The sequence below is a fragment of the Lepidochelys olivacea genome (genome assembly GCF_965140295.1).
Source record: "Lepidochelys olivacea isolate rLepOli2 genome assembly, chromosome: 21".
Taxonomy (NCBI): domain Eukaryota; kingdom Metazoa; phylum Chordata; order Testudines; family Cheloniidae; genus Lepidochelys; species Lepidochelys olivacea.
Window position 1 is genome coordinate 2,051,577 of NC_140431.1, and position 14,803 is coordinate 2,066,379.

Here is a 14,803-nt window from a genome sequence, read left to right on the forward strand (position 1 = left end):
AGTGGTCGTTAACTAGCTGAACAGAAGGATCACCAGAATCTCATGCAAAATATGGAAAACACTTGTAACTGTGTAAAAAGGCTCCTGAGAGTTACTGCAGGTTAGGTGCTGTTTCCGTTCTCGCTATCTACTCGTTTTCATTCTGAACCATAGTTTACTATTGATATAATTGCTGCTGCCATATCACATAATATTTCTGCTCCACAGAGCATCCTCAGCCTTGGCACGTAACCCCTTCCTGAATATGCCACATTTATCTTTACCCATTGCAGATGCAATCAAGCACTTTTGATGCTTTAATATCACAATGTTTAAATCCACACTGAATGCTTTTGCCTCTCAGCTTCCCATTTACGTAGCTATCTACTCTGAGTCTCGCAAACAAAAGTTTTCATGCTCCCAGGGAGGCGTAAAGATCCCAGTGTCTCTGCAGCTAAACCTTCTTTCTGTGACCGTTTCCTTCTCCCCTGCTGCTGCTGCTTGGAACAAATTCTACCGCAAAAGTATTATCTAGGTAGGGAGCATCCAGCCAGTCCTTCCTTCAGCAAATAGAAAGTTTTCCCTGTTCATAGAAAGGTCTGTTCTGGCATCCAGTCTTGGTGCAACGCCCCTTCCTGATAGCAGGAGTTAGGTGCAAGTATCTAAAGCAGACAGGACCAGAGAGAGAGTTCAGTGTGTCTCGTGACAACCTCTGGTCCTGCATTTCACACACAGCAGGGAGCAGGCACTTTTCCTCTCTGTATACTTTACCAAGCTCCTATGGAATTTACTCATCTATCTTTCAGGGGAAACTGCTGTCTGTCATTTGAATATGCCAGCAATGAAAATTCCTGCGAGCTTCACCACCTGCTCCATGAAGAAAGAGTTTTGAACTAGCCCTGGGCAAGCTTCAGTGACTTATCTGCTTATTATCCTAATGACAGGAAGCCGCATCCATTACAAACTGGCCAGTCCTTCACGCACGCACTTCAACAGCAGTAGGGTCAGCCCCAGAATAAAGGCCTCACAAACCTTCTGCCCTTTAGTAGATTGATTTGAAAAATACTCTTCCGCCTCCACCTTTTCTTTTCAAAAATGAAACGATCCTTTGCAGAGATTAAAATGAATTTAATATTTCACAGTCTGGAGTTTACATCGCATCTGAGGCGGGGATTACACACCCCGCTACAAAAACGTTCCAGTAACAACTCCAGCAGCTTGTACAGTTGTAGCATAGACACCAGGCTGCTGCAAAACAGAACAGAGCCAGGCTGCATTTGAAATATGCTGCTGTTTTCTCTTTGCCTGGAACTTCCCACACCACTCCCTCCTGTTATTCCTGGAATCCATGTAATAATCTCCGCACCAGGCTTTCGCGTCAGTCATATGTCCCCTCTGGGTTACACTTTGCCCTGTAGGCAACCAATGATCATACAAGTATTTTTACTTGCAAGGGTTAAATCCAGGGGCCTTCCTGAGTCAAGAGAAACATAATGGTACCAACATCTAGGGGTGTAACACAGCAAGGGTTGGATCTGAAAGACTTTTTAGGGAAGAGTAGCAAGGTTTCCATTGAGGAGGCATCTGTTACTTTCAGTACTACTGTCCTGTGCATTCAGTATGGATTAAGTTGGTTCTAACTATTCCCTTCCCCAGCAAACCAATGTGTACAGTTCTGTGACTATCAGAGCTGGAACTCCCAAAGGAGCAAAAGGGGGGTTTAAGTACCTCTGCAATTCTCCTTTGGGAGCCCAAAGCCCAGTCTTACTCCACTGACTTCAATGGCAATTTCCACACTGACTTCTGGGTGGGGAGGGAGATTAGTCCCCCAGACCAAAGAGTTTTTCCTTGTGATGTTTGCAGCTGGGATAAAGGGGTTACATAGGGCTCTCACCCCCACCAATATATTGTAGCAAATTTGGAACAATAGTTTGCCCTGGGAAGGGATTTGAGCTCATTGCAGGGGTTTTTCTCTCTTTTGAATTAATGGAGCTAAGCCATTTCAATCTCTCTCTGGATAACAATGGAAACTGCACCAGGCACAACAGACCAAAGAGAGAGAAATTTGCCCCCCTGCATTCCTCTGAAATGCTATTGCAAACATGAGCAGTAATTTGGCTCCAATGACTTGGATCACAGAGCTCAGATTTGGAACTAACAGCCTATCAGTGCAATTAATGAGCAAGGAAAAATCAGCCTCGCTTTGCTCAGCGAGTCTACTGTCTCATGTCAGGTGTCTCCAGCAAAGCGTCAGATGTTTCAGTCTGCACTGTCATTTCTGTTATACAGTAGGCCAGATTCTGATCTCAATCACCCTGTGACAAAGACAGAGCATCTCCATTGACTTCAGTGGAGTTACTCCAGTTTTATGCCGATGGAAGATAGATCGGAATCTGGCCCGAGTCTGCAGGAACTCTTCCTGGAAACCAGTCTTCATTAAAAAAACAATGAAACAAAGATGGGGAAGACTTAGACATTGATTTCTAAAACCCTGAAAATGACACCTATTCAAGACCTTGGGGGAAAATATGATTCTCCTGGCAATTATTTTATCCTATCTGAATATGCGGCAGGAAAGGAAGGAAGCCATTTTTTCTCTTTTTAATTGTCAACAGATTCTACGTGACTCAAGAATTTCTTGGCATGTGCATCCCTGATGCAGAGGGAAAACATGGAGTGAAAGGGAGTCTTGCAACTGCATTCAGAACCCATTACTATCGCCTCAATAGCAATCGCTGCTTCAATACCTCAGAGGTGGCATTAAACCAGGAGCTGGCACGGCTTTTCACTTCCAGAAGGGAGGCTTCCCAGTATTCCAGGCCAGAGGGGTGCATCCGTCCCCTTCTCTGTAACTCTCAGTGCCGCTCCAAGAAGGAGTGAGCACGAATCCGCTGTCAGATGCAGTGTAGTCAGAACAATAAAGTGCTCAGAGGGACAGCCACCCTATCCCAACACTGCTGCGTCGCTGCCATCGCCGGGAAGTCCTGTTCACGGCTCCGCAGAACGCGACAGGACCTTCCCGCAGCTGAATGAACATGATATTGTACCATTTCGCAATGCTGGCCGCCACAACGCAGAGAAACCCTCAGGAAAGAGTTCTGCAGCAACTACCGGGTGACCTGCAAACAAAGGAGAAGAACACGTCACTCCAAAGCCTGGCAACCTATCTACTGGCGAGGCAGGACTGGATTTGGGTTTTTTCCTAAAACTGAGGCAAACTCGTATAGTTTTCCAGACCTACTTTTAATTGCTTCCTGCATTCCCTAGTGTAGAACACTGAGAAGGGACTTGGAAGAAGGCAAGATTTTGTTTCCTTGTGTTTCCCTGCCTGTCTGTATCTGCCTGAGGTCTCTGATACACAGATGTAAGCTCTTTGCAGCTTATTGTTCTGGGTTTGTACAGAACCTAGCATAAGGTGGTCCCAGTCCTTGATTCACCTCACTATCGATAATAATAATAAAGTCTCAGGGCCATGGTGTTGGGAGAAGGAGGCAAAACTTAAAACCTAAACTGCGAAGGGCTGGGGTCATTGCCTGTGGTAAAAACAGCAGCAGGGGATTTTCCAAGGGCGGTTTCCCCCATATTTTCCATAGGACCTGATTCTCCATTGTAGCCACTGACCCCAGGGCAGAAGGGTGTCAAACACCATCATTCTGATTTGGAAGCACCACACACTGGTGCCAGTGACTACACAGTGTTGGGCCAGGCCCAGGCTGTTTTCGTTCGCAGGGTGCAAGGTGTGGTCATAGTGGGAGGTGTGAGGGGCTCCTGCCTTCAGCCCTGTAGCCCTCCTGGAGCTGGTAGGACCATGTGGGTGTAGCTCAGGGAACCATTCGACCCAGGTGTCGTATCTGAATCTCCCCGAGTTCACACTAGCAGGGTTTCAGTCCCCCTCTGCACTCACTTTGCAAAGATTTCATTGACAACACAAGGTGCAGGGGAATGGGTCGCTCCTGATTTACATTGGCGTGCACTGGGGGTACCTTCACTAAAGATGACACTTACACTGGTGTAAAGACAGTTTAAGAGCAGAATCAGGCCCACTGCACTGAACTGAAATGGCAACTCCTAAAGGTCACTCTGTAGCGGGAGTGCTGTCTAGTGGTCATAGCAGGGACTGCGGCTCAAGATTCCTGAGCTCTATTTCCAGCTCTAACTCACTGCATGGCCTCAGGTGAGTCACCTCTCCGCTGCGTGCCTCAGTTCCCCAACTGTAACCAAGGGGTAACAACCCCACTCCATAGGAACAGCACGCGGCCTATCCAGTTCCTGTTGGTGGCAATGGAATAAAAATCTAAATGCAACTCTTGCACCATGCAATCTGGAAAAGAAGATGCAGCCTGCACAAGCCCCTTAGACAGGCTGCAGGGATGTGGGTGTGAGTGAGCGCATGTCAGCATGTCTGTATATTCAGAGAGACAAAAAAAAATTTTTTTAAATGGTCTCCCAGCCTTTTAAACGTTGGGTTGTACTAGTGACCGTGGATAATTTTACAGCCTTCAGATGTTTATATCCTATTTACCATCACAATGTCCTTTCTTACTGATTTCATAGCAGGGCTAGAGCTTTCTCTCCAGGCACCCATGAGAGGTGTAGCTGCATTTGAAATATTGCTATTTAAATTCCATTCCTGGCCACTTGTGCATGCCAAGTACCAGGCACGTTCAGCAGGAACAATTCAGCAAATCCATGCACAATGGCAGGAAGATCAAACTGGAAGCATTAAAAAAACCCTAAACAGAACAGGATAATTTGTGCTCAGCACAGACCCACAGTTAAGGGTACGAAATGTGCTTATTACTCAACTAGCCAGCTGCGAATACAGCATCAGTTAAACCTAAGCATTCAAAGAGGACTGGAGAGAAGACAAAGGAGCAGGGGAGCTGGTGTAAACGACGCAGAGAGAGGAAGGAAGAGGGAATGAGTTTACCAGTAGAACTGTTCAGACATTTTTCATCAAAACAGTTTTTGATTAAAACAGCCCTTTTTGTCTAAATCAAAATGTTTCTAAAAATGTGTTTAAGGAGGAGCAGGAAAAGGAAAGGAAAGGTGGAGACTAAGAACGGGAAGTCAGGCTCAGAGGGAATAGGAGCCTCCTAGCCTGTGGTAGGCCAAGCAGTTCTAATGCCTGTATATAGTTGAAAACTGGTGGTGGGAAACTGATCACGAATAAAGAACACAGGTGTTGCACCAGACCAAAATGTCCCTGATTCTCGGAGGAGAGGTGCCAAGGGGCCGAATCCAGAGTGGAGCAGCTTGGGTACCCCATTACAGGGTGGCAGCATACTTTCAGTGTTGCCAACTCCAGCAATTTTTTTCATGAGTCTGGTGATATTTAATGTTTTCCTTAATGCCCCAGGTCCTGGAGTCATGTGATTATGAGAAAATCTTAGCTTTCATTTATTTAAAAAAGAAAAATAAGTTTCTAGCTTTCCTGGTTGCAGAGAAAAGCTTGAAAATGTGTCCGTATAAATATTCCGAAACCAGATGGCAAATAAAAATAACCCAGCATTTACTATTTTTTCATTCTGATGATTTTTAAATCAATGCCATGATTTTTTCATGAGCTTTGACCACTCAGTGTTAATGATACTGTATTTTGCAGGGGTCAATTGTAGAGTTTTAACAGGCAAATCCCCTCCCTGCTGAAAAATAATTTGTGACAAAGTTCTTCAGAGGAATGAGTTCTCCCTCTTCGCACTCGGGGATGAACTGTGACAACATCACACTCTCCTCTCATTTATCTGTAGTTTGAAATTATTTCCCAAATGAGTTCCCTGAAGAATACTTGCTCTGGAGATTGTTTGCTAATGGAAATGGTCAAACTGCTGTGAGCAAGCAATCCAACACATCCAGCTGATTTTCCTGCTCGTGAACAGTGACTGAACAGACTTGAATAGATGCAAACGTATTCAATAGTTGCAATTATTTAACAGGATGTTTGATGCATATTTCCCCCTGCGGATTGTTTATGCACACTCTGCTTTGGGTGCTGCTTCCAGTCTCAACGCATTGTAATTTGCCAGTCATGTGGAGTGGCGGGGGCGTGCCCAGAACTTTCTGAAGACCAGGCCTCTTTAAGCAGTCTCAAGTTGAGCACCAAAAAACACTGGGTGCTTTGGAAAATGTCAGACTCCATCTTCAGGTTGCAGCTAGTCCAGAGGGAAGGGCAGATGAAAGCAAAGTGCATCTTCGGAGGAGTACCGTAAATGGCTTTGTCCCCTGGCAGAGCATCAACAGTGCTCCTGGGGGAGACACCCGGACTGCAGCAGCTCCAGCACCCTTCACAACTGAACTGCCCCTTACAAGAACTTGGAGTCATCACGCTGACGTCCAATTAAGATCGCGATTGAGGGGAGAGGGGAGGGGAATTAAATTAGCAATATAAACGGGGTGGAAATGAGAATGGTCTGGAAATACAGCCGCAAGTGCTCATCAGTATTTGATGCCTGTGCCAGGGGAGGCAGCTCTGACATTCATAAAAACAGTTTAGCACGAACACGCAATTTGTGGAGGAAAATAATAATAATAAATAAATCCCTGCATCACTTTTTTGAAGGATAATTTTACAGCGGGGGGTGGGGGGGTGCAGGGTGAGCAAAGCTAAAGCATAAAGAATAATTATACTCAACTGTATGAACAATGATTACAAAATTATGCAACTGATTAACCATGACATACATGTAATTACTAATGAGTTTGATAAAATTTTAATTATACCTTGTTCTCCGGGGCATTCAGCAAGCCATGAAAATAATAATCATGTAGCTCTCTGTCACAGATGATTGCTCCAGCCAGGGGAGCACTGACATCCAAGAAAGCCCTTGCCTGAATCACACTGCTTTGGCAGAAGGCAGGCGATGAGGAATCTGCTGCTCCAGAGAACAGCTTGGGGAGTCTAGCACCTCACTGCAATGCCAGGACAGACTGCAAACCAGTCCTTTGTCAGCCAAGGACTAGCCTAGGAGACACTCTGATATCTTCCCCAGGAAAATCCCTCCACCGCTTCTACTTGGTGGCATCAGGTAATCACCTAACAAAACCCACCAAAGGGGTTAAACTCAGAACAAAACCCAGGGCACTAAAATGATGTTTGCCACCATCACATTGTTCACTCTGCTTGTGTGTCACAGCCCTGGCCGTACCCTGTGTCCGGCAGATCTATTTAGATGGTAAGCTCTCACGCCAGGCACTGTCAGCTATGCTGGGTTGGCGTGTGGCACAACAGGGCCACATTCTTGGTTGGTGCTCGGGCACTACCATATTCAGTACAAAAGACAGAGAGATGTAAAAACTCTGGGCAAGGCACCTCACTTCTCTTCCTGCACCAGAGCGCTATGGAGGGACATTCCTGGGCTGTGAAAAGAAGGGACTAAACGCACTGACGTAAGGGAAGGGTGGAAGCTCCTCACACCAGCTCAGCCAAAGCCCTTCAGTTCTGCTCTGTAAATCCTGCCAGCTCCTCCCATCCTGAGCCCCTGCCCAGCTCTGCCAATGCCCTGTGCTCCAGATGGCTCACTCTATTTTCTGTGGCAAACGTATGGCTCCAAACAGCACTACACACATACCTTGGTCGTCTTGACTTTGTTGCCAGTACTGCAGCTCCATCCAGACAAGTCTGGCAGCACCTTACACTCCTCCCTTTCTAGACACGGCTCCATCTGACACCACCACTTCTGGAGGACTATGGAGGCTGAAAGGAGAGAGGGCCTGTGAGAAACAGAGCAGGTACGGGCAGTGTACATACAGATGGGCTGGATGAGGGGAGAGATGGAGACAAGGTGGGGAGTTAGTATTTGCTATGAGAGACGGCCGGCATTTCATCAGCAAGGAGCTAGTTTATGGAGCGGATAATGGCTTTTTGCACCTGATGAAAAGTTTTTAAATTATTTGTCAACACTGAATCAAAAATTGGAGGATTTGTTTTCTTCCTCCTCCCACTCCCTGTCCCCATCTTCTCCAGTGGCGAAAAAGGGGAGAGAAGGGAGAAAAATGAAACCAAAGAAAGGAAAGCTGGTACTGCTTCTTTCAATTCAAGTCAAACTGAAACACAGGTTTTCATTTTGCTTTGATGAAAAATCAAAAATTTCTGTGAAAATTTAAAAAAAAATATTTTTTATATTTTCTGTACCATTTTCTGGCATCCCTATTTATTTATATTCCATCTAAATTAAACCACTTTATGAAATTGGGTCAGTTTCACCAGACTTTTGTTTAGAAATGGAAAAAAGTTCCAACAATGTTGGAATGTCCCATTTTGACATTTTCTGAACAAAACATTTCCACTTTTTATTTTGAAATGACTTTTTGTTTTGATTTTTTAAAATGTATTATATATTGTTTGCATAATTACGTACTATGATCTATTATTTTGTGTGATATAATATATAATTATACAAACACTATGTATATAAATATAAAATACGATCGTGGGGCATGGCTTCCCCATAGCACGCCCTAGTGGCCAAGCGTGGCACCACCAGCACTTTCTGCCTCAGTTTCCTTCCCCGGGGTGGGTCTCTTTGGCTCTCCACACGCTGGTCTGTGCTGGAGATGTGGCTTAGTCCCCTGCCAAGTCACAAACAAATGTAACCCCTTCTAAAGCAGCAAATGTCCAAACTAAAAAGTCCCAACAAACAAAAAGATTCTTCTGCCCTTCAACCCTCACCCTGGGCCCTGTTCCCAGCTCCTTTCTGGATCTGGGATAGAGCACTCGCCCCCAGGCTGGTTCTCCTTATGGTTCCAAGCCAAACTGATCTTTCTCAGTCCTTTTTTAAGGCCCACCTGTCCATTAAGTTTGGCTCACACCCTCAGCTGGGACGCAGCGAATTAATGATGGCACAGCTGTGGCTGGCCCTGTCTTGCCTTACAGAGGCCAGTCACCCTGTGATGAATATATTATAATGCAACGCAAAACATTCTGAGACTCTAAATTGAGATGAAACATTTAGAACGAAGAGAAATGGACACAAAGTTTGGAATTTACCCTTGTGGGGAATTTGGGGGTTTTCACTCCCATTGGAATGAAGCCCGATTTTGGAATCTCAAAATGTTTCACAAAATGGCACGTTCCACTCCCCCCCCGCCCCAGCTCTAGTCCCATGCGCTCCCAGGTAAAGTGCCAGGGCGTGAGGCTCCGTGGTCGCTGTGTGCTGGGGTGTTCTGGCAGCCGCAACCACATTGGGGTGAGTGTCGCGTGGCCGATTCTCTCCTGAGGTAGCAGAGTTCAGGGCTATGCCACAGAGCCCCTCCCAAGGCACCATGAGAGCAGGGACAAGCAACTGAACAGAGACAGGGCCTGCAGGTGCATTTTACTTGCACGGGAATTATTAGGCACAGAGCAGCCATCGTCAACTGTCCCAGCCCACGGCAAGCCGGCATCACCGAAGGACAGAAGACATGCAAAAGCCCGTCACCATAGCAACCTAAAGTTCAGCAACAACGTGGTCTAAGTTGAGGAATAGTCATAATTTGAATCCTTAGAGGCCAGAGAGGAGGTGCCCAATGAAACGGTGCCTGAATCCCATTAACCGGGAGGTCATTAGGAATCAGGGACTCGACAGGAAACACCGGGCTGGCGGGAGGCATACGGAGAGGCATTTAACCGTGCTGAGCCACTGCTAGATCTTTTCCAGTTTGCTTTTGAAGACGAAAGGCTTGTTAGTGGTGGCAAACAAAGAGCAAACTTGATCCTCCTTGCAAATCTAACGGCACCAGGGAGGGTGTCCTGCCTCGCTGCTCTTCCGCCAAGACCCCTCAGCGTCTTTCATCCCCACAGCTCACCCCTCTTATGTGCATTCTGTCCCCGGCAGCCTGGCTGTTCCTGGTCACTGTCCACGGGCCACATTTTAATGACAAGCAGAAGATGACTCACTTCCTTTTTAATCTGCTTGTCTTTCTTCTGGTGCAGTAGGGGGTTCCCAGCACCAGGTGTGTGTGTTGGGGCGGTCCCCCACTCACATTCTGCCCTTCTATTCTTGCCCCTGGGTAAGCTGTGCCGAAGTGAGAGCTTGGAGAGAAAAGCACTTGGGAGGCCTAGAGGCAGGCCCCGGGGAACTGCGCAAAGTTGCATTATCTTCTGTGATGCCAGCTGCTGGCAGCAGGGTGCGATGGGAGGGGCTGGTGGTAGATTGGATGAGTCACACTCAGAAGGCTGTGAGAGTTTAGGCACCTGAGACCGTCTTGCAGGTGAGCCGAGCAGGGATTGGCGTCCATCTCCAGACGCTGAGTGCAAACGGAGTCAGAGCCCTGGCCAAGGTGATCCATGGTGGTTAGTGGTGTCGGGTGCCTAGAGTGCCTGATCTGTGAAATCAGGCCCCTTTATGGAGTCTCAGTTTGGGCTCCCCAAATGGGCTCCTAAATCACTCGTCACTTTGGAGAATCTCGGTCCCACTTCCCTAGGCTAGTTCTGAAACGGCTTTGCTCAGAGCTCTGCTTTGCCCAGCGAGTTCAGTGTCTCAATACAGGGACTGTTCCTAATTGGCCCTGTCTGGCTGAAAGCTGCTGCCAGACACAGTCCCAGCAGGCCCCCTCGTGAGGAGCCAGCCTGGTGCATGGCTTTAAAAACAGTCGTGAACATGGAACAGTGTCTGGAAACAGCTTTCAAACACGTCCCTCCCTGTAGTGCTGGCAGGGCCTTCGCAGTCAGTGTGACACAGGACGGATAGGTCCCTGGTGCTCTTATCAGGCTGGGCAAACACCTCCAAAGCAGGGATGGGGAGGCAGGGCTAGGTTCTATTTCCAGACATACCACTGAGACCTCGGGCAAAGAATTCCTCTGCCCCTCAGCTCCCCGTTCTGATACAGGGAGATGATGACACTCACCTCCTCCTAGCTGGAGGCATCGTGAATGAAAGCGAGGGCACCTGGGACAGATGGCACTAGACCAGTGCCAACAAGTTCTGTCTAGACTGCTGCACTTTGGGGAGGTTCGGGGTTATTTTAATTGTATTTTTAGGCAACCTCAGGAGTACCTAGAGTGTATGTATGGAGGGGTGCCCTGCTCAGTGTTTGTAGAAGTTCTAATAAAATAAATCAGGGATAACTACATTCTCCTGCTCATGTGGCAGAAGACTGGCATACCCAGGGGCACGAAAGCCATATCTGACACTTCTGCTTAACAGGCACTTGGCAGAGACTGATCACGGTGGGAGAACCTGCCAGTTTAGCATGTTTGGATTGGGAATATTTTTTTAAAAACATTCAGTGTTACAGATGTATGGAAAAATCCCCACTGCTGGCAAAACGGGGGCGAATAGCCCCATCCTCAGAGGTTAGAAGGGACATTTCCTCTTCTGGCTCATCTTTCCCAGCAAGCAATCACTGCAGGGGGAAGTAATTTCATCACAAAGAGCTTCCTTTCCTGCGAAACCAGTATCATTTCTCTGCCAGCCAAGTCCTGGGATGTGTCAGTGGGGAGGCCCCGCATTCGGTCAGAAGCACCACGTATTTCACAAATCTGCAGAGAGCAGGAATTTCTGCTGATGTCGCCAGAGGGAGATGGCTGCCCAGCTCTGCACACCTTTCACTTCCTCTTCCCCCCCAGGCTGCGCTCTGCACTGCACAGGCCTGCTGTTGGCTGAGTTTCCCGGTATGTCCACACTGCAGCTGGGAGTGCGCTGTCTAGCCAGGCAGACAAACTCGCACTGACTCGGCTCGAACTAGCCTGCTAAAAGTAATGGTGTGGACACTGTGCACTGGTAGAGGCTTGTGCTAGCTACCACAGCTCAGACTCACACAACCCCATGTCTGAGCTCAGCTGGCTAGCCCACACCTCTGCCAGTGCGGCAATGTCTAGCTCACTGGCACCAGCCGAGCTAGCACGGGTCTGTTTATCCCAGCTGGGAGGTCGCTCCCAGCTGCAACCTCCATATACCCCAAGGGACCCGGTTTGACCTGTTTGCTCTGTCTGCTTCTGCAGAATCCCTAGTTTCTCCCACTAGGGCTGGGTAAAAGCTACTCATCCACTGAGCCTCTCCTTCATAACTACAGCAGGGAAACCATTTCAGTCACTAGCCTACTTCAGGATATACTAGCCTCAGTAAAGTGACATTCACTACTCAGCTTTGTTCCTCCTGTGCATCTGATGCCTGCTTCGTGAGTAATTACTGGGGACCACTCTGCAGGGAAAAGGCAGCACAGAAAAGCCACTCGGGACAAAGAGAACCTGCCCAGAGACATGAAGCTTGTGCCTCTTGGCATTGTTCACAGACACATTTACCCCACATCTGCTGCCCAGCAAATCAATAATGCACTGGGAAAGGCTCCTGCCACTTCTGATGGATCCAGTGGGACACCATGTGACACCATTCAATAAAATATAGATGGGCTGGGTTTGTCTTAGTGCTTTTCGTAGATGATTATGTGGCATGACTCTAGTCACATGTCTCACAGTCCATAGCACTAAGTCCGGGCAACAAGTGAGATCCTGGAGGGTGTTGTTACAGAGCCTAGTTCCTTCCGCTGCCCCAGATCTGCACAGTCAAAGCCAGTACCATGTACGGTGCTGGGGACCCAGCCACACGTTAAGATGCATGCACAGAAGAGCCCATCACAGCTTTTCAGCTGCAGGGTTAAAAGCACACGCAGTTCCTTTGTTGTGCTGTAACGGAGCAGGGTTGGCTCAGCTCAGCCCCAAGGAAAGGGATTTCCCGAGCACCCTCATTCAGGGACTCTATTATCTTTCTGGGACCCATCACTTCCAAGAACAAAGGTGAAGAGTGGCAGGGACTCCGGTCTAACTGCCTGGGCTGGACGCATTTAGAACCTTTCTCGTCCCTACTCAGCTGTGTCACCTCTATAGTGCTGAGACCGTTTTCTTCCCTAGCCCCATTTCTGAGTGCTCAGCACCCACAATTGCAGCCAGATTTTCAAAAGAGACCAGCCCCCAGTGTGGACACAAAGTGCTGAGCTCATTTGAAAATCTGGCCCCATGACACTTCAGACACATCTCCTGGCATTCAATCCCTCCCGTAGGGCCACGTTGCATGGGGTCACACAGCCCACGGCAACACAAGACACTGACTAGAGGGGAAAAACGCCTCAGAGACAGGGCACCTGTAACAAGGGGGGACAATGGGGCTGACTAGAGCTGCTGACACCCATCCCCATGTGCAATTGCCTTCAGAGTCCATTGTTCTATCTCCTTTGCTGGGTGCCCTACTTCTAAGTCAGCCTGGGCTGGCTCTGCAGCATGAAGGCAAAGCAGGACTCCCCATGGGGACACCCAAGTGCTGTATGATACAGAAGAGGATGCTCTGCAGAGGGGCAGCAAGCGCAGAGCTCTGCTATTATCTGCATCAGGCCCAAAGCAAAACAGAAAGGAACCCAGGGCAGGGACAGTCCTCATCTTCCTGGCTGCACACCAGCGCCCTCCCTGCCCCCAACAGAACACACAGGCCATTTCTAGGTCCTTCTGTGGTGCAATGGCTGGGTAATGAGCCCACCATGGGTCACTGGCCCGCATAGAACCGGGGACTTTCTGCAGCCAGGGGATGAGGCCCAGCCCACTAAAGTCAAAGGGCGTTTTCCCATTGATCTCACTGGGCTTTGCACCAAGCACCCAACGCACACGCTCCTGCCACTTGAGCAAAGGGAGCGACTCCTAGCTGTAAGCTGTCACCTGGCCCCAGGTTACCGCTGGCGCCCACCGCCACACTGCCCGAGCATCCGTACCTGGACCAGTTACGCGAGGGAGCCAGCACCAGACACACCAGCCAGCGCGTTGCCTTTGAAAAGGTGCTTTTCCCCTTCCTGGGGTGGGACTGGGAGTGGGGACGCTGAAGCACAGCAAGAGAAGCTGCTTTCGCTGGAGTGGAAGTGCCTGGACTCTAGGAGGAAAATCTGTCCTGGTTGGACCCCTGGCCCCCAGTTGCAGACCCCAGAGGGTGGCCTGGGCACTCTGCTAGGCATGCGCACAGGCGTCACGCGCCGTGTACTCACCATCCACGCAGGAGGGAGCCGCACGAGTCGTCCCTGCCACCTGCCCTGGGAAGCAGGAGCATTTCACTGTCTGGGAGCGCTCTTCAATCTTGTTCTTATTGCAGCATCTGTGGGCAGCGATGACTTCGCACGTGCCAGGCTCTATGTGCACTGTGGGGAGGCAAACAACCGCACCTGACCCGGAGCTGCGTGGCCGGAGCCCAGTCCCAGGCTCTAGCTTAGCAGTTACCCCAAGCAGGCTCCAGCGAACTCCTTACACCAGCGGAGCAATGAGAAAGGCCTCTCTGCTAGAAACAGACTGAGAAACCCCAGGAGTTGCACCAACACCAGACAGGAGACAGGCTTGGGGGATCCTTCCTAATAGGCGTGGTCACAGACCCTCCGCCATCTTGCCCTCAGTCCACTGCATAACAGGGCAACGTTCCTCCTCATCGCAGAGCGCATGGCGTGAAGTCGTGCAAGGAACTGGCATGAGCTCCAGATGTCTCAGCCAGAGGAGGGGACCCCGTTAGCTCAGCGGGGCAGCCTGGCACTCTGTAAGTCAGGTTCTTACGCCCCGTCCAACAGGGCGGTGGCTGAGTGCTGACAGTTTGGGACTGTCAGCTAGAACTGCAGGACCCCGTTATGTTCCGCCATCATGTTCTCACACTCATCAGGGTTTGTGCTTTGGCTCCAGTAAGCTGCTGGGGGACACTGGCGCACACAGAGCCAATCCAGCCGCTGGCTCTCAGACTGCACCAGTGCATTGAGTCCACAACATTGTCCCAACAGCAGTGAGCAGGTGCAGTGGGAAGCTCAGGGAAAAACAGCACGTAGGGTGGCCTGCCCCTCTGCCAGCCCACTCCTGCGGCTGCTCAGTAAGAACCAGCAGCACACAGGCCAA

At 49.1% G+C, this 14,803-nt stretch overlaps 1 protein-coding gene across 2 annotated transcripts in view; it reads right to left on the bottom strand.

The window, feature by feature from the left end:
* Nucleotides 1-1,086: 1,086 nt before the first annotated feature.
* TAFA3 (TAFA chemokine like family member 3) overlaps nt 1,087-14,803 on the bottom strand; it is a 71,091-nt gene continuing 57,374 nt past the window's right edge. For both annotated transcript variants that reach the window (XM_084611279.1, XM_084611280.1), the window contains 3 exons: nt 13,921-14,070; nt 7,548-7,672; nt 1,087-3,098 (listed from right to left, as the gene is read on the bottom strand). In XM_084611279.1, coding sequence (XP_084467405.1) covers nt 3,087-3,098; nt 7,548-7,672; nt 13,921-14,070 — 287 coding nt within the window. In that variant the 3' untranslated portion in view covers nt 1,087-3,086. The remainder of the gene's footprint in view (nt 3,099-7,547; nt 7,673-13,920; nt 14,071-14,803) is intronic.